This window comes from Spermophilus citellus, assembly GCF_964194105.1.
Source record: "Spermophilus citellus genome assembly, chromosome: 9".
NCBI lineage: Eukaryota > Metazoa > Chordata > Mammalia > Rodentia > Sciuridae > Spermophilus > Spermophilus citellus.
This window is the reverse complement of record NC_138191.1, coordinates 106,517,220-106,535,243: the sequence shown is the minus strand read 5'-3', so window position 1 is coordinate 106,535,243 and position 18,024 is coordinate 106,517,220. Positions and strand designations below refer to the sequence as shown.

Below are 18,024 nucleotides of genomic sequence, written 5' to 3'. Positions count from 1 at the left end.
CAGTCAGCTCTGACTTCCTCTTCCACTCTGCAGTTCATCCAGCCCCCTGGAAGCCTCCCCTCAGAGGTACTGCATCTGGCCCTTCCTGCCTCCTGCAGGCCGTGGCTTCCTGCTCTGGCCTGGTACTTGCGCCAAAACCTTCTCATCTTTCTGCACTCTCCCAAATACACAGACAGCAACAGCCGGAACCACTTCCAAGTAAGATTGCCCTCACCTCTCACACTCATATGAACCCCTGCCCCCTGCACACCCTGACCATAACTGTTTTCTACAGATACCCCACTTGTACCTTTGCCTATGGACTGTGCACACCCAGCCCTGACTCACATTCATTATCTGTCTCTGTCTTCTTGTGCTCCTATGTATACCTGTACCCACTTTCCTACTGTGGATGTCCATCTTAGTGTTCTGTGGCTGTTCTCTCCCCAGCATCCACTCCCACCACAGGGTGGCCTCCCTGACTTGGACATCTACTTATATAACAAGCCTGGTGGACAGGGCACTGGGGGCAAAGGTACAGTGCGGGGCACAGGCCTGTGGTGCTACCAGATGTGGGAAAGCCATTGCTTGTCTTGTGGCTGAGAGGGCCTTTTGCACCTTGCAGCTGAGGGGTCTTGGGAGGGGAGGTCTGCAAGTGCCAGATCTGAGCCTTCCTATGGATTTCTACCCAGGGGTCGCTTGCATCACTCTAGCCTTTGTGGATGAAGGAGGGGCCCCCATCTCATTGGCATCATGGCCCCCCTCTTCCCCGGGGCCCCCAGACCTGCTGCGAGAAGAGGAATTTGAGCAACTAACTCAGGTCATTCGCTGCCCAGTCATGCTGGACAGTTCTTCAGGTGGGGAAGCTTGGCCAGAGCATGGGGTGTTCAGTCAGTGCTGTGGAAGACAAGGGTGGTAAGTAGGGTAGGATCTGGGTGTACCCCAGGTGATTCCAGTTCTTTCCTCCAGCTCAGGATGGGGCCCCAAGGCTTCGATTGGATGTTTGGGAAAAGGGGAACATTAGCATCGTGCAACTGGAAGAAAAGCTCCGGGGAGCAGCTCGCCAGGCCCTTGCTGATGCTGTCATGGAGCTGAGACTGCTGCCAGCTTCACTATGTACAGAGGATACACCCCCAGGTAAGAAGGTCAAGAGCCCCACCCCCATAGTCCAGAAAATGTTGAAAATCCAGGCAGGACAGTTTGGCAGGTAACAGTGCAAAGGTAGGGTTCAGAGAAAGTATCACAGAGGCCCCATCAAAAATATGCATTCACAGTTGTCCATCACTTTGGCTGTGTGCATCGTCAAGGTGGAAGTGTATGCATGCATCTGGTCACCACCAGGGAGGGGTCTGTCCTCAGGAGCTCATATCACAAACACATGCAGCTGAAACATTATCAGTGTTTACTAATAGAGTAGATGGCAAGGCATGCTGGTCTTGGGGCTGTGGGGATTGATGACCAGTGATAGGAGTCTGTAATCTGGTGTCCACAGGAAGTCTCAGGAGCGGGTCATTGGAAACCAAGAGCCCTGCAGGCCGATCTAGCACCTTTCCCCCTGCCCCTGTCCCTGGGGAACCTGTGACTCCACCCAGCAAAGCTGGCCGGCGTAGCTTCTGGGACATGCTGGTAATGGGAACAAGTGGTGAAGTTGGCCTCTACCTTCTTGCCTCCTTTAGACTTTGCCACAGTTCTCTTTTGAAATAAGACTACTATGTTCTTTGGATAGCAATTTATAGAACATGGCAAGTTCTCACTGATATAGACAGCCCAAAATTAATAAATGCTTTCACTTCCATTTTTCTTGTTGGGTCTCCACAATATCCTGATAAGTAGAAATTTCTCACATGAGGAAAATAAAGCTCAGGAAAGTTAAGTAACCTGCCCAGGGCTGCTTAGTTGGCCTCGAGAACCCAGGCTTCCAAATTCCCTGAGCTCATTACTGTTCCACCCCCTTCCTCTTCCCAATAGCCCTTCCTCATTCACTGCATTTTCCCCAGAGTAAAACAGAAGGTGGGGATTTGGGTTCCCCAAAAACAACTGATGATATTGTTCTGGATCGACCGGAAGACACTAGAGGTAGGAGGCGTCATAAAACTGAGAGTGTTCGGACTCCCGGTGGAACTGAGCGAGCACCAGGCCCAGATTCTGGAGCCCAGAGACAAAGGTACATATGTGTATGCTGAGGTGTTGTGTTATAGGAGGTGGTGTGAGGTCACGGATGGGCATTTGGTTTACATAAATGTGTATCGTATATGGAAGTAAGTTCTTAACTCTTGCTCTGTCTTTAGACGCCGGACTGCACAGCTAGAGGAAGGTGAAGTGGGAACCCTTCACCCTGTGTTTGCTCATGCCATTCAGCACTGGATGCAGTTTATGGTTCAGATTGGTGAGACCCCAGCCCCTTTCCTATCCTTTGAACCCCTGGCCTATTCTATTATCCTGCAGTGTCATAGTTACATTCTGCCTTCCAGGTTGTGCCTCAGTGTCCAGAAGCTCCACCCACATGGTGTCCCGATTCCTCCTTCCTTCCATTTTGTCTGAATTCACCACTCTGGTTACCTCAATGGCTGGCGACACCAGTGTCCGTGTCTTTGAGCAGCATTTGTAAGTGGGATCTCATGAAATTGAAGGGAATTTTCCCAGATGTCCCAAAAGCTGCACTTATGGGAAGCCAAACTCATAGAGGCTGAGTTTGGAGAGGTGGGAACTTGGCCCAGGGAGGTGAAAGCTGGGCCAGGGAATGGGGCCAGGGATGCTCTCCTTTCTGAGTATCCCTCCCCTCCAATAGGGGTTCAGAGCCTGACATCTTCAGTCCTTGTTCCCCTGGGCAACTGGGCCCAGCCCCCCGCCCAGCAGCTGAGCGACATCTGCTGCTTCTGGGAAGGAACTTCATGCAGTGGAGGAGACCAACCCAGCAGGGTGAGGGTGTGGCCAAGGGGAGGGTGGGCTTGGGTGACATAAGTGGTCTCTGACCCTGCAAGGGGCAGGGTGGGATCAAGGGTAATCTGCACACAGACCTCCATCGTGCTCCTCCCCACCCTATAGCTGCCAAAGCTGTGCAGCGCTTTGAGCCAGGAGGAGACGGGAGCTCAGGGCGAAATGCTCCCCGACAGAGGCTCTTACTGCTGGAGGTTGTGGACAAAAAGGTAAATGTGGGGTCAAGGACTTGGGGAGGAATGATTCTGTGACCTCACTGACCCCAACCCCTAACCTACAGCTACAGCTACTGACCTACAACTGGGCTCCAGACCTGGGGGCAGCCTTGGGCCGAGCACTGGTTCGCCTTGTGCAGTGGCAAAATGCGCGGGCCCATCTTATCTTCTGCCTACTCAGCCAAAAGCTTGGGCTCTTCCATCATTATGGCCAGTTGGACTTCCCAGTGCGAGATGAAAAGGTATTTGGTCTGGCTTCCCCTCTGGCTCTGGCTAGAAGCTAGTGAAATGATGCAGCAGGGAAGGGACAGATTAAAGGCAGAGGTAGCAGGGAAGGAGTCATAGGAAACCCCGGAGTGAGAGAGGGTCTGGGACAAATACCACAAGCCCATTGTGACCCTCCATCTCTCCCAGGAGCCAAACCCATTCCTGCTTCCAACCATGGAAGTGGAGACCCTCATCCGGAGTGCTAGTCCCCCACTGAGCCGCGAGCAGGGCCGGCTGAGTGGGTCCTCTCGTGGAGGGGGTCCTCTTCCTCTGGACACATTCCCCTTTGACGAAGCTCTGAGGGACATCACGGCTACCCGCCCTAGCTCCACCCTTGGTCCTGTGCCCAGACCTCCTGATCCTGTCACCTACCATGGACAGCAGTTCCTGGAGATCAAGATGTCAGAACGCAGGGGTGAGGACCCTGAGCCAAGCAGTAGGGAGGGGAAATCTGTGGAATCTGGGAGGGAGAGGGGTGACAGCTCCTGGGGCTACTACTAATGTCCCCTATACCCAGAGCTGGAGCGCCAGATGAAGATGGAGAACCTGTTTGTAACCTGGCAGCAGCGTTCTGCCCCAGCCAGCATGCCCATCAGTGTAAGTTACCCCAACCTGCATCCACCATGGGAATCCTGTGCCCTTCCCCAACCACTGCTCTATTGCTCACTGCCCCCTATCCCAGGCCGGGGAGCTGGAGACCCTAAAACAATCATCCCGCCTTGTGCATTACTGTGCGACAGCTCTGCTCTTCGACCCAGCTGCGTGGCTGCATGGACCCCCAGAGACGTCTGGGCCCCCTGAAGGACAGGTGATGCTTCAGACTCCAAGATTTCTCCCCACAGATCTGTTTACCCCCACAGTGGCCTTCATTCCTCCACCCCCACCTGGGTGGTTGACAGTGGGTAGAACCTTCATTTCCACTCCCACAGAGGCGCCATCGCCCTGAGTCAGGGTCTGGGAGTCGAGAGGCTCCCACAAGCTGTGAATCTTTGGATATGCCTCCGCCAGGAGCCCGTGAGGAGCCTTGGCTGAAGGAGCTCAGCTTGGCCTTCCTGCAGCAATATGTACAGTATCTGCAGAGCATAGGCTTTGTGCTGGTTCCACTGCGGCCCCCCTCACCCGCTCGCAGGTGAGCCTGCCCCTCCTTCCCTCTTCATAGCCCTTCCTCTTCACATGGTTCCTACTTTGACAACTTCAACCTTGTATATGTTCATCCAACTGGATGGCATGCATACATGAGGATCTTGGACACTCCCATGCAGCCTTCATGCATGTCCTGCAAACCTCATAAAATTCACAGAACTCATGAGCACATCCATACAGAACTGGGTGCAGTCTCACTGAGTTTGTGTCCACCCACATGTCATGTGTTTATATGTTTGTTCATATGTTCATACACACATGAATCTCGTATAAATGAGTATCCCTCTCCTCCCATTGGGGTTCAGAGCCTGAGATCTTTAGTCCTTGTTCCCCTGGGATAAGCTTTTGGGTCTAGGTCTCACTGATTTGTGTGCTGGTCATCCTTTTGGCCTCCTGAGATTCAGTGTCCTTTTCTTACCAAGGACATCTGCCTTGGGCCTACTTGCATCACTGTCAGTGACCTGTTCTTGGTCATGTTCTCTCCCTGGCCCTACTGTCAGGTTTGACTCTTAGGAAGGAAGCTCCTTCTCTTGCCACCTTCTATCCCCCTGCACTCACTGGCAGCTCTGTGGCCACATTTCCCATCTTGCATAAGATCTCAGAGTCCTGTTTTTGAGGTCTTCAAGGTCTGTGTTCCCAGTCCCTTCCCAGTGGCTATGTGAGAAAAATGGTCTGTTCACATCACACACAGTTACTTTTGTGTCTTCATACTTGTAACTTTATCAAGACATTTTCTTGCCCCTCTCCATTTTCAGTTAGATACTTTTATTTATTTGTTTGTTTGTTTGGGGTACTGGGGATTGAATGTAGGGGCTCTTTACCAGCAAGCTACATCCCCATCCCAAGCATCTGTCCTCCAACTTTTTTTTTTTTTTTTTTTTTGAAACAAGATCTCACTAAGTGCTAAGGCTGGCCTTGAATGTGTAATCCTTCCGCTTCATCCTCCCCAGTTGCTAAGAATACAGGTGTGAACCACTTACCCAGCTTCTGTTTTTTATATATATATAATTTTTTTTTTTTTACGTATAAAATATATTTCTTTCTTATTCAAGACAACTCCTTGGTCCAGAAAGCCAATTCTGACTCATTGGTGTTTTTGTAACCACCTCTCTTCTTCCCAGGCATACCTCTTTTGTCCAGGTACTAGGAAGAGAAGGCCCCTCCTGGGAGCCCCATCCCTGATTCACAGTGGTCAGCTCACTCCTCCACAATCCCAGTGAGGAGTGGCTTAGTATGGTCCCCTGGACCGCCAGTGCCCAGCTTTAGGAGCTTCTCTAAAAGACTTTAGTTTATACCTGTTTGTTATATCTCTTTGGTTATGAAACCTGAATTTCTTTTTTTTTTTTTCTTCGTAATGCTGAGGATCAAACCTGGGGTGTATGTGCTCTACCACTGAGCAATATCCCCAGCCCTCAATTCCTTTTTATAAGACATTAGGTTTAAAAAACAATTTATAGTCAAGCCTTCCTTTCTCACCAATCTTTAATGATCACCAATCACTACTTAAGTCTTATTTCAATTTTCTTGAGGATTAAATGGGACAGTTTGTCTGCCAGTGACCCAAGTTTTGACCCCCAGCAAGAGTTCTGGCAGTTTATGGCTGCTTGGTATAAATAAATGAGACCCTTTCTGTTTTTTTCACTGTCCTTTCCTTCTTCTCATCTCCCCTTGCTTCCCAGTTAAGAATAAAGAACAGTAGGCTTATGAAATGCTGGGACCACCATTCTCTAATCAAAAGAGAACAACTCTTCCCTCTGAGAAGAGAGTTCTTACCAAGGACATCAAGCATCTCCTTGAATTTTCCTAATGTAGTCTTAGGCTTCATCTTCCTCCTCCCTCTTGTGTTCTCCACTCCTCTCCACTAGTAGAGAACCAGGATGTGCTCCCCTCCCCATCAAGCACAACTCACTCACCCATAGAGCAGTAGCAGCTGTGGAGAGCTTTGCCCTGCATCTAGACCTGGACTCCAGGCCCAGTCTTGTCACTTGCTCACTGTGGGACCCTGAGCAGGTCCCCTTTCTGAGCCTGTTTCATTTCCTACAAAACAGTTCCATGTAAAATGGTCTGCTAACAATAATCCTTCACCCCCTAGTCTACTTCAACCTCTTGCCTTTCTCTATTTCCTACAGTACCAGCCGGCTGCGTGCCATGGCTGTCCTTGGAACAGAAAGTCGAGGCTCCTTCTCCTGCCCAAAAACCAAGACTGAGGGGAGTCCCAAGGTAACTCAGTTTCATATAATCTGGCAGTTAGCAAGTGTCAACAACCCTGGATTATTTCCCCAAGGCACCAGATTAGTGGCCCTGAGTAATGGTCTGAGGTTGCTGACCCCAGACTGACACCACTAAAGTCAGGGACCTAAAGGACTTCTATCCTGCTGGTTGGTTCAAGGCTGCTGAGCCCCCAACACTTGCCCCCATTTTCCTTCCTTCAGAGTTCTGGCTCTCCAGTCACTACCTACCACCTGCAGCGTGCGCTACCTGGAGGCATCATCCTCATGGAGTTAACTTTCCAGGTGAGCATGGGGAATCACTGAGTGGAAAGAACCAAACCCACCTGTCTCTCACTCACCTGACTCCATCTTACCCTCTCTGCAGGGCTTTTACTTCTGTGTCAAACAGTTTGCCTTGGAATGTTCCCGAATCCCAATGGGGCAGGCAGTCAACTCTCAGGTATGTGAGAGGGACCAAGGTAGGTGATGGACAATGCTTAGGCATAGTCAGGGCAGCGTCAGTGTACTGTGGGCAGCATGGTTCCATGAACTATCTAGTGGGTAATAAAAATAATGTAGCGGGCAGTCTGGCCCAGTGATTGATCTAGTGCCATAGCCTGGCTACGTCAGTGGTCATTCTGCATTCTGGTGCTGTGACTGAACCACCTACCAGTGTAACCCTGGGTAGTCCAGTACTGCATCCAGCCACAGCACCAAGGCAGAAGGCAGTCTATGGTCTTCTGCCACTAACAGTAGCTACCACAGTGGTCATCCATAACTGTGGATAGCTGAACAATAAAGACGTTTGAGCACAGTGGGTAGGTCAGTGCCATGCACCATCCTGGTCTAATCTAGAGATGGAGACAGCCTGGCATTGTCTGTATGTCACCAACACTGCGAATGAGGACCATAGTTCTGACCCACACAGTGTACCCCTGGCACTTAAGTTGTTATTTATATCCCTGCCAGTCTGCCTCCAGGCCAGACTTCTGTATCCCAGGAGAGCCAAGCCCTCACTCAGGAATGCTCACGGAGTTGGGTTATCAGGTGAGGTCAGGGACCTGGAGCCCTTGCTGTATTTAGTTAGTTCAGCTCCTCAGGTTTCCAGTAAAGCCACACTAGGGCCTTGCCTAGTATTTACGTTTCTGAAAGATTAGGATCTGACAGGGTCCAGTTCAGACAGCATAGACTTCTCTCCATTGTGTGGGGCTCATATTGGCAGCTCATATCGAGTCGTAGATGGTTGCCTTTGATTTATGTGTGGATACTGGGTCACTGAAGATCACAAGATAATGTGACTCAGAAAAAAGCGTGGTACATTTATTTGCAAGAAACTGCTTGGGCCAGAGTGCTCAGAAGGGTAGTATGGATGGGCTTCTTGACCTCCCTGTGGAATTGAAGGGAAAGACCCACCCCCATTACTGTCCTGAGCTTCCTTCTGGCTTCAGTGTCCCCCGATCTCCCTCCAGCTATGCCCTCTCTTATCTAACACTGCCCAGGTTTCTAAGTTGCTTCATGATTATCATTGTCCATGAAGTGCTTAGTATATATACTAGGTAAAGACAATATTTCTCTAGATAAGGAGACAGGTTCATAGAGGATTGTCCCTGGACACACAGCTCATCAGGGGCACTGTTGGGGTTGAAATCTCAGCTCTCCTTGTTTGTTTCATCACACTACCTGTAATTCAGGAGCTTCTCTAAAAGAAGCTCATTATCTCCATGGCAGGTGAGGAAACTGAAGCACAGAGAGATCGTGACTATGCAAGGTCATACAACTAGTCTTGAATCCTACAGTCATTTGTTTCCTGCCCTATTAACTCATAAGCCCAGTTCCCCCAGAGTGGCTAGGTACATTCTGCCATGCCAGCACCACACATCCAGTTTTTAACAGTTTTGGTGATTTCCACCAAGACTCGTACCCGTTTCATGTCTCAGCCTGCCTTCCTTCTTCCATCAGTGGTTCATTCACAGGCAGGCAGGCAGGCCTAGCCTTAGCAATTGCCACCCCCACCCCAACAGATCAGGATACATATCCCACATGGGGGAGTGTTCCAGAGAAAGCTTGAAGAGCAAGTAGGAGTTAGCCAGGTTGGGTTCAGGGAGAACAGCCTTCTCAGTGAAGGGCACACAGGTACAAAGTGTAGAGGAGGCTAGACTCTGGTGGGGTCTAGGATACTGAGTAAAAAGACCCAGCCTCTCAGAATGGTTCTAGAGTGATAATGTGGTATTAAAAACTGAGAATAAGGGCTGGGATTGTGGCTCAGTGGTAAAGTGCTTGTTTAGCATGTGTTCAGCACCACATACAAAAAAAATAAAGGTCCAACAATAACAACAACAAAATGAGAATAAATCAGGTGTAGACCCAGCTACTCAGGGGACTGGGGCAAGAGGATCATTTGAGCTTAGGAGTTCAAGACCAGCCTGGCAACATAGGGAAATCCTGCCTCAAAGAATGTAGTGGGCAGTCTGGCCCAGTGATTGATCTGGTGCCATAGCCTGGCTACGTCAGTGGTCATTCTGCATTCTGGTGCTGTGACTGAACCACCTACCAGTGTAACCCTGGGTAGTCCAGTATTGCATCCAGCCACAGCAGTACTGGGTTTCCCCTAGAAGCTGTTCTGGCAGAGGGATTTCTGCGAGGCCCACAGTAACAGAGGAAATCTGTCAAGCTTCCTCTTCTCCAGAAGGAGGGAAATATGAATTGGGCAGCCTATCCTGCCACATGCTAATAGCTTGTTCCCTGCTGCTGCCTCCCCAGCTGTCCATACTATTCACAGAGGAGTGTGACAAGGTGCGGGACCTGATGCACGTGCACTCCTTCAGCTATGACTTCCACCTGCGCCTTGTGCACCAGCATGTGCTGGGTGCCCACCTGGTGCTTCGGCATGGATACCACCTTACCACCTTCCTGCGACACTTCTTGGCCCACCACCCTGATGGACCCCACTTTGGCCGCAATCATATTTACCAAGGTTGGTGCCTAAGAGCAAGCCAGTGAACCCCAAAATGATCAGGCCACAAGGTGTCTCCAGGGCTGGTAGAACCATCTGCCAGGGCAAGTGGTCCCCTATTGTTAATTGTCCGTTTCATTCATCCTATGTCCCCGTTTCTATTCTGGGTCTGTCATATCAAAGTTAGGCCCAATGTTGTGTGTACCCTGCCCTCTGTTCTGAGTCTCTTTTCATCCTATCTCAATGTTCCATAGAAACTCAGAGCTCCCCAGGAAGGCAGAGCCACTCTGCCAGTTAGCCCTATCAACTGCCACCCCCGCCCCACCAGATCAGAGTGCCTGTCCCAGGCTTAGTGTCTGCTGTCTTTGTGACCCTCCCCTTAGGGACACTGGAGCTTCCCACACCACTCATTGCTGCCCACCAGCTGTACAACTATGTGGCTGATCATGCAAGCTCTTACCACATGAAGCCACTACGTATGGCCCGGCCAGGGGGTCCAGAACATAATGAATATGCTCTAGTGTCAGCATGGCACAGGTAAGACTGGAAACACACTATGTTGTGGCTGAGGTTGGGGTCACACTCACAAATAGGAAGACCCATGTTTTCTTGGGCATAAAGGTGGGGTTGATTTCATTAGCATCTCATTGATGTCTTCCCCACCCCCACTGCACAGCTCTGGCTCCTACCTAGACTCTGAGGGACTTCGCCACCAGGATGACTTTGATGTGTCTCTGCTTGTCTGTCACTGTGCTGCACCCTTTGAGGAGCAAGGAGAAGCTGAGCGGCATGTTCTGCGGTCAGCAGATCCCTCACTTTGAACATGCCCCTTTCCCAGCTGCCTCCTGCTCCTGCCCTGTGTGTGTCTTACTGTGACCCCCCACTCTCCTGCCCTCCCCAAACCAGGCTGCAGTTCTTCGTGGTGCTCACCAGCCAACGAGAACTCTTCCCCAGACTCACTGCTGACATGCGCCGGTTCCGGAAGCCACCCAGACTGCCCCCTGAGCCAGAGGCTCCTGGGAGCTCAGCTGGTAGCCCTGGGGAAACCTCAGGGCTTGTCCTAGTCCCTGGGCCAGCTCCTTTGTTCCCACCACTGGCTGCAGAGGTGGGCATGGCCCGGGCACGGCTGGCTCAGCTGGTCCGGCTGGCTGGTGGGCACTGCCGTCGGGACACCCTCTGGAAGCGCCTCTTCTTGCTGGAGCCACCAGGACCTGACCGGCTAAGGCTTGGGGGGCGCCTGGCCCTGGCAGAGCTGGAGGAGCTCCTAGAGGCAGTCCATGCCAAATCTATTGGAGACATTGACCCCCAGCTGGTAAGAGACTGGACTCCAGAAATTCCAAAGACAGCCAGGGTAAGAGGGTAAAGGAGTCTTAGGAGATTCAGGAACAGTGTATTCAGAGCTGTGGACCCTTTCCCAGGACTGCTTCCTGTCCATGACGGTCTCCTGGTACCAGAGCCTGATCAAGGTTCTCCTGAGCCGTTTCCCCCAGAGCTGTCGTCATTTCCAGAGCCCAGATTTGGGAACTCAGTACCTGGTAAGTTCTCTTGACCCTCCTCCAAAAGGAGAATGATAACAGAAATCCTCATCAGAGATGACATATGTCCCCCTCAAGGAGCTTAGCCAGACTGCACAAGCTCTTCCCTAGAGTAAGACCTAGATGGAATATGACTACAGATACATGTAAAACCCTTGAGCATTTATCCCCAGCATGTGATTTGCAGAGAATTAACTAAGAGCTTTGCCCTCAACAGCTCACCAAGAACACACACCTGGGCTTGAAATTCTGAGGACCAAGCTCTAGAACTGGCAACCCAAGGAGCTCTCAGAAATTCATCAGTGATTGGTCTTGGAGTCTGGAGTCCCAGAGGGAATCTGGGCTTTAACACCTGGTTACTCAAAGTGTGATCCTCAGATCAGCAGTGTCAGCATCACATGGGAGTTTGCTGAAAAGCAGATGGCACCCTCACACACACACACTCAAATCTGCATCTTAGCAGTATCCCCAGGTGATGTGTACATGATAAAGTCTGAAAGCACAGCTGTAAAGGACAGGTAGGGAGAAAAGCACTACTGTGGTGGGCATGTGCCTAGGGAATTACAGAGACTAACCAGATGGGCCCAGTGAGAGCTGTGGTTCAGGAGACAAGACATTCGAAAAAAGACTGCAAGTGAGAAAGTAGGCATCAGAGCCTAGTGAGGGGCCCCGCAACATGGTGCTTGTGGCGAGGAGTCATGTCTTGAGTGTCATCCAGAAACCAAGGTCCATCAGGACAAGGCTGCAGTGGTATAGGTGGGTATGGGCATTTAGGGTGCTCCTGCAGTGTTGGGAATGCTGAAGCAGAAGTGGGTTTGGGAAAAGGGTAATGAGCTCAGCCTGGGCCAAGTTGAGCCAGGGACCTTCACTGTCTAGAGGTGTGTGGATCAGGGATTGCGCTCAGGAGAGAGACCTAGGCAGCAACCATGTGAACAAGTGTTATGAAGCCTTGCAGGGAGGAGAAATCACCCAGGGGTGTATCCCAAAGCCAAGTGTTAGGGAGCACCTGGACATTAAGGGATAGTTCCAAGGGTGGGATCAGAGATAAGAGACCCAGGACAGGAAATAAGGAGGAGGCATCATGCCAAGGATCGTGAATTCTCCCTTGCTGGTTGGCTTCAGTGTGCCAAGCTCTGTGCAGGGCCTCTAGAATCATTTTGAGGAGGGTGAGACAGGCTGATTGGCAGGCCATTGAGCATGTGGACTGAGATTCGGTAAAGACAGGTCCAGCTGGGCTTGGGCATAGTGTAGAAGGCCTTTCCTCTTCCTGCCATCTCCACAGGATGCCCTGCAGGAGGTCAGCACCCCACCCCCAAGTGAGACAAACCTCACTCTCCATCTCACATCATCTGTCACTACAGGTTGTGCTGAATCAGAAGTTCACTGACTGTTTTGTGCTAGTGTTTCTGGACTCCCACTTGGGAAAGACGGTGAGAACGGGGACTTTGTGTCAGCCCAGTGGGAGGCTGTACTCCTGATGATCACCTCAGAGCCTACTGAGGTTGGGGTGCCCACTCTTCCTGAGCCCTTCTCCCTGTCCTTTTCTGTGGCCTTCTCTCACCCTTACCATGTTCCCCACAGTCTCTGACAGTGGTTTTCCGAGAGCCCTTCCCAGTACAGCCTCAGGACAGCGAGAGTCCCCCTGCCCAGCTGGTCTCCACCTACCACCACTTAGAGTCCGTCATCAATACAGCCTGTTTCACCCTCTGGACCCGCCTTCTCTGAGGAAGTGGACCACTGACACCACTGTACATTGAATCATGAATCTGTAAGATTGCCCACCTGAGGCATGACTAATCAGCCCTCTCAGGCTCCAGGGCTAACTTGCATACTGAGCGACACCAAAGGCTTTGTGAATACTTCTGGGGATTTACTGCTGCAGCCTGGCAGCAGGGATTACCTTCCCCAAACACTAGTAGCTGCTGACCAGCCCAGGACTCTAGGGGGTAAGGTCAACTCCCTAAGGCACCCATCCCCTCTCAGACTCCTTAGACCTTCTATAAGGGGACAACTCCTTCCTGTCCACCTGTTAGAGTCTTGGGAATTCTTCACAGCAGGTAATAAGCACTCACCCCTTAAGCTCTGCCAGAATCCTGCCTCCCACTATGGTCACTGTTAGCCACCTGCCCCCCTTAGCCTTCTGGTCTTCATTCCCACTTGGACATCACTGCCGGACATTGCTATTGAGATGAAACCTTGGTTCCTATCTGAACTCTGCCTTTGAAGCACATGTGACCAGCATCAAGCTCCTTTACTCTTGGACCCTGGTTCCTCACTTGTAAGTGAGGAGGAAGGCTCAAAATCTCTCCTTTTCCCACAGCAACTCTGGCACCAACTGGAAAATTTGAGCATGAGCTGTGTGTCCCTTCTCAATGGGAGGGTAGCAACTCAAAGAGACTGAAGCATTAGACACTGTGTGTCCTCTACCCCATAACATACACATATGAAAATGTTCAGTAAGTTGTCTTTAATTCAAAGAAGACGACTCGGGGTGCTCACTCATTGCCCCAGAGAGGCATGTGGATAGTGTGCAGGACCTCACTGGACAACCCGTGGGTGGCCCCGCTTATCCCAGTATGAACGTAGCCAACTCAGACCCTCTACTGTGTCTCCTGTAGGGAAAGGGAGGCAGTGGCATCTCAACTTACCAAGAGAAAAATAGCCCCTGTCCAATACCTGTCCCTCTAGAGACTTCTTCCCCAGGGCCACACCTGGAACCTCACCTTGAGGCCGATACTCACAGCCCACAAAGCCTTGGTAGCCTTCATCTTCCAGCAGCTGGAACAGATAGGGGAAATGCAGCTCTCCAGGGCTCCCTGGCTCCCCTCGGCCAGGGACCTGTGCCACCTGTACGTGCCCTAGGGACAGATGTGGAAAGACATGGGGCCAGGCTCCTGTTGAGGCCTAAGAGACAGAGACAGAGAGGTGGACAGGCAAAGGAAGCAGCCCTGCAGATGAAGAAGGTACAAAGGAAGGGAGCCCTCTCACCAGTGATAGGCAGGAACTCCCGAATGTTTCCTGTCAGGTTCCCATCCATGATCTGCCAGTGGAATATATCCTGGGGAAGAGAATACTATAGTTGGACCTCTCAGGTGTCTCCCACCATTTTTCTTATATTTGGAGAATAGGCTCTCAGAAGCACCCCCTTCCTCCCACTCACCATTTGTAATTGGAGGTTGGGTCTTCCAACCTTCTGTAAGATGGCAGCCGCTGGGAAAGAAGCCAGGGAGGGGAGCCATTAGACTCATGGAGACCATAGGAATCAAAAGGAATGGGAGGAGGAACAAGGCTGGAGTCCTACCCTGCTGGGGTGTATCCAGGAAGTACTGGGGGTCAGTGATACGCGTATTAATGGGCTCCAGCAGTCCCACGAGGTTCTCCTAGCACCATATTGGATTCTGTGAATAGGACTCCTTCCCAAGTTTGTTCTCCATCAACCACTGGCCAGCACACCTGTCAGTTGGACCTGGGCAGGTGCTCACCCTTGTGCCTCATCTCTCCTCACTGTGCACCCCTCTCCCTACACACATGTAAATGCATATTTCCACTTACCTGAGCCAAAACTCCAGCTGCATACCTTAGGTTCTCCAGAAAAACTGTCTCCATCTCACCTGTGACTGCTGCTCGGTCAGCCCCCTGGGGTACTCTGCCAGCCATCAGGTGGATCCTATAAGGAAAATGGGACTAGAAGCTTCATGCTATTTGTTCCCTGCACACCTCCTCCCAGATGCCTTCTGACCATGCTGTCCCTCACCCATCCCTCCAGGTCTGTGGTCCATACCACCCTGGTAGGGGGGTTCAAGCATCCCCTCATCCTCAGGCACTCCTGTGTCAGCCCAAGGTCAAGTCTTTTCAGAGATGCCATCTTAAGGTCAACCCATCATTCTGCCACAGGAACCTCAAATCTTCACCTAACTCCTGTACTTTCAACTTCTCCTTTCTCTTGGCCTTCCCCTCAGCCTGTAAACATGTTTGATTCTCAGTATTTTAAAATGATTTTGACCTTTGCCCTTCTTGGGCATTCCATGCTGCCTGTTGACTTCCTTTCTATAGCTATCTGTAAGCAACTTTCTCTAAACCCAGGCAGGGTTAGGTGCCCACCCTGTTCCCACAGCTTTCTTGTCCTTCATTGGATCCCAGGCTATATTTAAGTTGCTATCTCCCTGTCAGACTGAGCTCCCAGCATGGGATCGGGGCTCGGATGTTCATGAAAGCACGGCAAAAAGAGAAAAATACACAAACACAATTTACAAAAGACCAACTAGAGGGCTGGAGAAGGGCCAGTGGGCCCAGGCCCCTAAGTCCCGGCATCTCAGAACTGGCGACCTCTTCTCTGACCCTGACTCTACGGTCTTGGGAGGGGGATAGAGCGGGATACCTAGGACAGCCCAGAGCCTTGGCGTACAGCACAGCCTGCTCCAGCCCTTCTCGGAAAGCCGCCTGTCTCCCGGGGACGGCCCCCAGCCCCATTTCCCTCTTCTCCTGGTCTCCTGCGGAGAAAACGGGCCTCAGTTCTAGCTCAGGGACCCCGTGCTTCCCACGCCGCGCGCCACTCCGGCCGCCTTCGGCCCGGGGACTCACCCGGGGGCGTGTTGATCAATACCAGCTGCAGCCCCGCTGCCCGCGCGGCGCGCGCCAGAGCCTCGGGCGGCTCCGCGTACGGCCAGGCCACTTCGGCGGCCTCGAAGCCCGAGCTGCCCGCAGCCCGCAGTCGCGCAGGGAGGTCGGGGAGTTCCGGGAACAGCCAGGACAGATTGGCGGAGAAGCGTAGCGGAGCCATGCTGCAGCGACAGACCAGACCGTGTCCGCTAGCCACCGGAAGGCGGAAGGCCGGCGGGCGGCGCCAGCGTTCCCGGGGCTGGCCTTCCGAATCCGCGGGTGTGGGTCTGTAGTTAGAAAAGCAACGTGTTGGAACCTGCGACAATGCAGAAAAGGACCTTTTTCCACTGGAGAAGAGGAAGGGCGAGAAGAGGAGACCGAGAGGCCGCGCGCGCCCCCTGGACTGGGAGCCGGGAAGGGGCCGTCCCAGGCCAGGTTAAAATGAAGGAACGTGGGCTTTAATACTTAGTACTCCCTCTCATTATTTAAAAAAAAAATAATAATAATAATCTGCTAATTAAGAAAGATTTGAAAGTCATGACCAAATAAAGAACTATTATACCACCAGGTATCACAGCACTAACCCCTTAACTATCCCTTACAAATTAAAAAGTAAATGTGCATTTTTCTTAGAAAATTCTGATCATGTTGTGTATGGAGTTATATAGCCTTTTTGCCCTTTGTAATATCTTGTGGGTATTTTCTGTGTTCAATAGTCTTCAGTAATTTCATTAAGCTGCTCATTGTTGCATGCCTAAACAGCCCATAAATATCATGCTACTCCATTGATAGACATTGTGTGTGCTATAACAGCACTTTAATGAACCTCTTGGTCCCCATTTTTGCATCTTTTTTTAAAGATTCCTTTTCTAGGCACGTCCATCACAGTGTTTGTCCTCAGTTTTTGTCCTTTATAAGGGAAACTGACACACCACTGGTCAGCAGCTATGGGCTAGCTATCTCCTAATATTAGCCCTGCTGATTTGGGCCAAGGGAGGGACACTTGATACAAGAGCAACCAATCCACAGACAGATGGAATAACTCTTACTTAAATAGTTTGGAAAGGTAATCTGGCCAATCAGATTCCCCTATGGAGAGTTCAAACAAGGAAAAACTGAGAGTTAAGAAGTAATGTTGCCAGCAGATGACTGGGGTTGTAAAAACTGGACAAGCAGGAGTTAGATGGTAGAGAAAAGATAGAGCAGAGAGGAGGCTAACAGTTCTAAGGGGAAAAGCAGCACACTGAGAATCCCCTGCTGTTCCAGGGCAGCCCAAACCCACACCTGCTCCTAGGTCTGTGCAATTCCCAAGGTTAGGATGTTCCCACTTTTCTGGGTTCCCTCATCTAATTAGCCTCTTGGTGTTTTCTGAAATAATTTGAATGAATACACTTTCACCTATGATAATCTACTGGGCACACTCTTACAGGTAGACTTAGATGGCCAAAAAACAAGAATATGTTCTTGATGGATGTGCTAAATTGCTTTTCAAACATGTAAATTTATACTCCCAACAATCCACGAGTAAAGTCATTTTGATCTGTTTTCTGTGCTAATGTTGATAAAAGTTCAAGGTGCACCCAGTACCTGGCTTCCACTATTTGTTTTCTCACTGCTCTCTACGGGATCCCAAGCCAGCCCACTCAAACACCTGGGGTCCAGTCTCATCCTTTCGTTCATCCAAGTACTTGTCAGGTTCCATTTCTTTTGTATTTTTCCTCACTTTTTAAAATTGGTGCATTATAGTTATACATACTGATGAGATCTGTTGTTATATATTCATACATGCACACAATATACAATATAACAATATAATTTGACCAATATCACTGGCAGGTTCCATTTTTTCAGCTTTGCCACCAAGGACAGACTGTCACCAGCTAAACCTGATCACCTGATTTCTTGCCCATTAGCAGCTGACTTTATACTTGGACCTTTGGCTTATGCTGGAATGTGTTTCTTGGGTAAAGTCCAATCAGGATGTGACTTCATTAAGTTTATCATTTTAATGAATCCCCACATCAGCAGGTTCACAATCCAAAGTTGACAATCCAGAATGACATTGAAGGGGAGTAATTAAATACCTGAGTATGCAAATTCTACAGAAGACCTTCATAGCACCATCATCTCTTGGACTCTGAATCAGGAATAAAATGTGTCCAACCCAAAATGGCCCACCCCCTTTT

The 18,024-nt window shown here is 50.6% G+C and overlaps 2 protein-coding genes across 7 annotated transcripts in view; one reads left to right on the top strand and one right to left on the bottom strand.

The window, feature by feature from the left end:
• The window catches only part of SZT2 (SZT2 subunit of KICSTOR complex), a 50,640-nt gene extending 36,972 nt beyond the window's left edge, over nucleotides 1–13,668 (top strand). Inside the window, exons 48-72 of one of the 5 annotated variants that reach the window (XM_081308943.1) lie at nucleotides 34–198; nucleotides 430–514; nucleotides 672–836; nucleotides 949–1,116; nucleotides 1,472–1,605; nucleotides 1,977–2,143; nucleotides 2,268–2,365; nucleotides 2,451–2,583; nucleotides 2,768–2,898; nucleotides 3,025–3,125; nucleotides 3,197–3,373; nucleotides 3,546–3,813; nucleotides 3,916–3,995; nucleotides 4,081–4,206; nucleotides 4,328–4,527; nucleotides 6,671–6,761; nucleotides 6,974–7,054; nucleotides 7,137–7,211; nucleotides 9,512–9,725; nucleotides 10,088–10,241; nucleotides 10,381–10,503; nucleotides 10,611–11,016; nucleotides 11,123–11,239; nucleotides 12,601–12,669; nucleotides 12,821–13,668. In XM_081308943.1, the coding sequence (XP_081165069.1) occupies nucleotides 34–198; nucleotides 430–514; nucleotides 672–836; nucleotides 949–1,116; nucleotides 1,472–1,605; nucleotides 1,977–2,143; nucleotides 2,268–2,365; nucleotides 2,451–2,583; nucleotides 2,768–2,898; nucleotides 3,025–3,125; nucleotides 3,197–3,373; nucleotides 3,546–3,813; nucleotides 3,916–3,995; nucleotides 4,081–4,206; nucleotides 4,328–4,527; nucleotides 6,671–6,761; nucleotides 6,974–7,054; nucleotides 7,137–7,211; nucleotides 9,512–9,725; nucleotides 10,088–10,241; nucleotides 10,381–10,503; nucleotides 10,611–11,016; nucleotides 11,123–11,239; nucleotides 12,601–12,669; nucleotides 12,821–12,964 (3,672 nt within the window). In that variant the 3' untranslated portion in view covers nucleotides 12,965–13,668. Of the gene's footprint in view, nucleotides 1–33; nucleotides 199–429; nucleotides 515–671; nucleotides 837–948; nucleotides 1,117–1,471; nucleotides 1,606–1,976; nucleotides 2,144–2,267; nucleotides 2,366–2,450; nucleotides 2,584–2,767; nucleotides 2,899–3,024; nucleotides 3,126–3,196; nucleotides 3,374–3,545; nucleotides 3,814–3,915; nucleotides 3,996–4,080; nucleotides 4,207–4,327; nucleotides 4,528–6,670; nucleotides 6,762–6,973; nucleotides 7,055–7,136; nucleotides 7,212–9,511; nucleotides 9,726–10,087; nucleotides 10,242–10,380; nucleotides 10,504–10,610; nucleotides 11,017–11,122; nucleotides 11,240–12,600; nucleotides 12,670–12,820 lie in introns of those variants that run through there. The other 4 variants (XM_081308945.1, XM_081308944.1, XR_014023905.1 and 1 more) reach the window with 4 other exon arrangements.
• A 23-nt stretch (nucleotides 13,669–13,691) lies between these two features.
• On the bottom strand, nucleotides 13,692–16,290 carry HYI (hydroxypyruvate isomerase (putative)). 2 transcript variants are annotated; one of them, XM_081308948.1, is made up of 8 exons: nucleotides 15,821–16,290; nucleotides 15,618–15,729; nucleotides 14,792–14,906; nucleotides 14,541–14,619; nucleotides 14,400–14,449; nucleotides 14,228–14,297; nucleotides 13,963–14,097; nucleotides 13,692–13,851 (listed from the first exon to the last, which is right to left on the bottom strand). In XM_081308948.1, exons 1-8 carry the CDS (start codon nucleotides 16,017–16,019, stop codon nucleotides 13,778–13,780), a joined length of 834 nt encoding a protein of 277 aa, XP_081165074.1. In that variant the 5' UTR covers nucleotides 16,020–16,290; the 3' UTR covers nucleotides 13,692–13,777. The 2 variants fall into 2 exon arrangements, with proteins under 2 accessions (XP_081165074.1, XP_081165075.1); XM_081308949.1 differs by having other exon boundaries at nucleotides 13,981–14,097; nucleotides 15,821–16,287.
• Between the last annotated feature and the right edge of the window lie 1,734 nt (nucleotides 16,291–18,024).

Coding starts and splice junctions, on each gene's coding strand:
- HYI (XM_081308948.1), bottom strand. CDS start 16,019: ATGGCTCCGCTACGCTTCTCCGCCAATCTGTCCTGGCTGTTCCCGGAA. Junction 14,620..14,791: donor CAGCTGGAGTTTTGGCTCAG/GTAAGTGGAAAT, acceptor ATATGGTGCTAG/GAGAACCTCGTGGGACTGCT. Junction 14,298..14,399: donor CCAACCTCCAATTACAAATG/GTGAGTGGGAGG, acceptor TCTCTTCCCCAG/GATATATTCCACTGGCAGAT.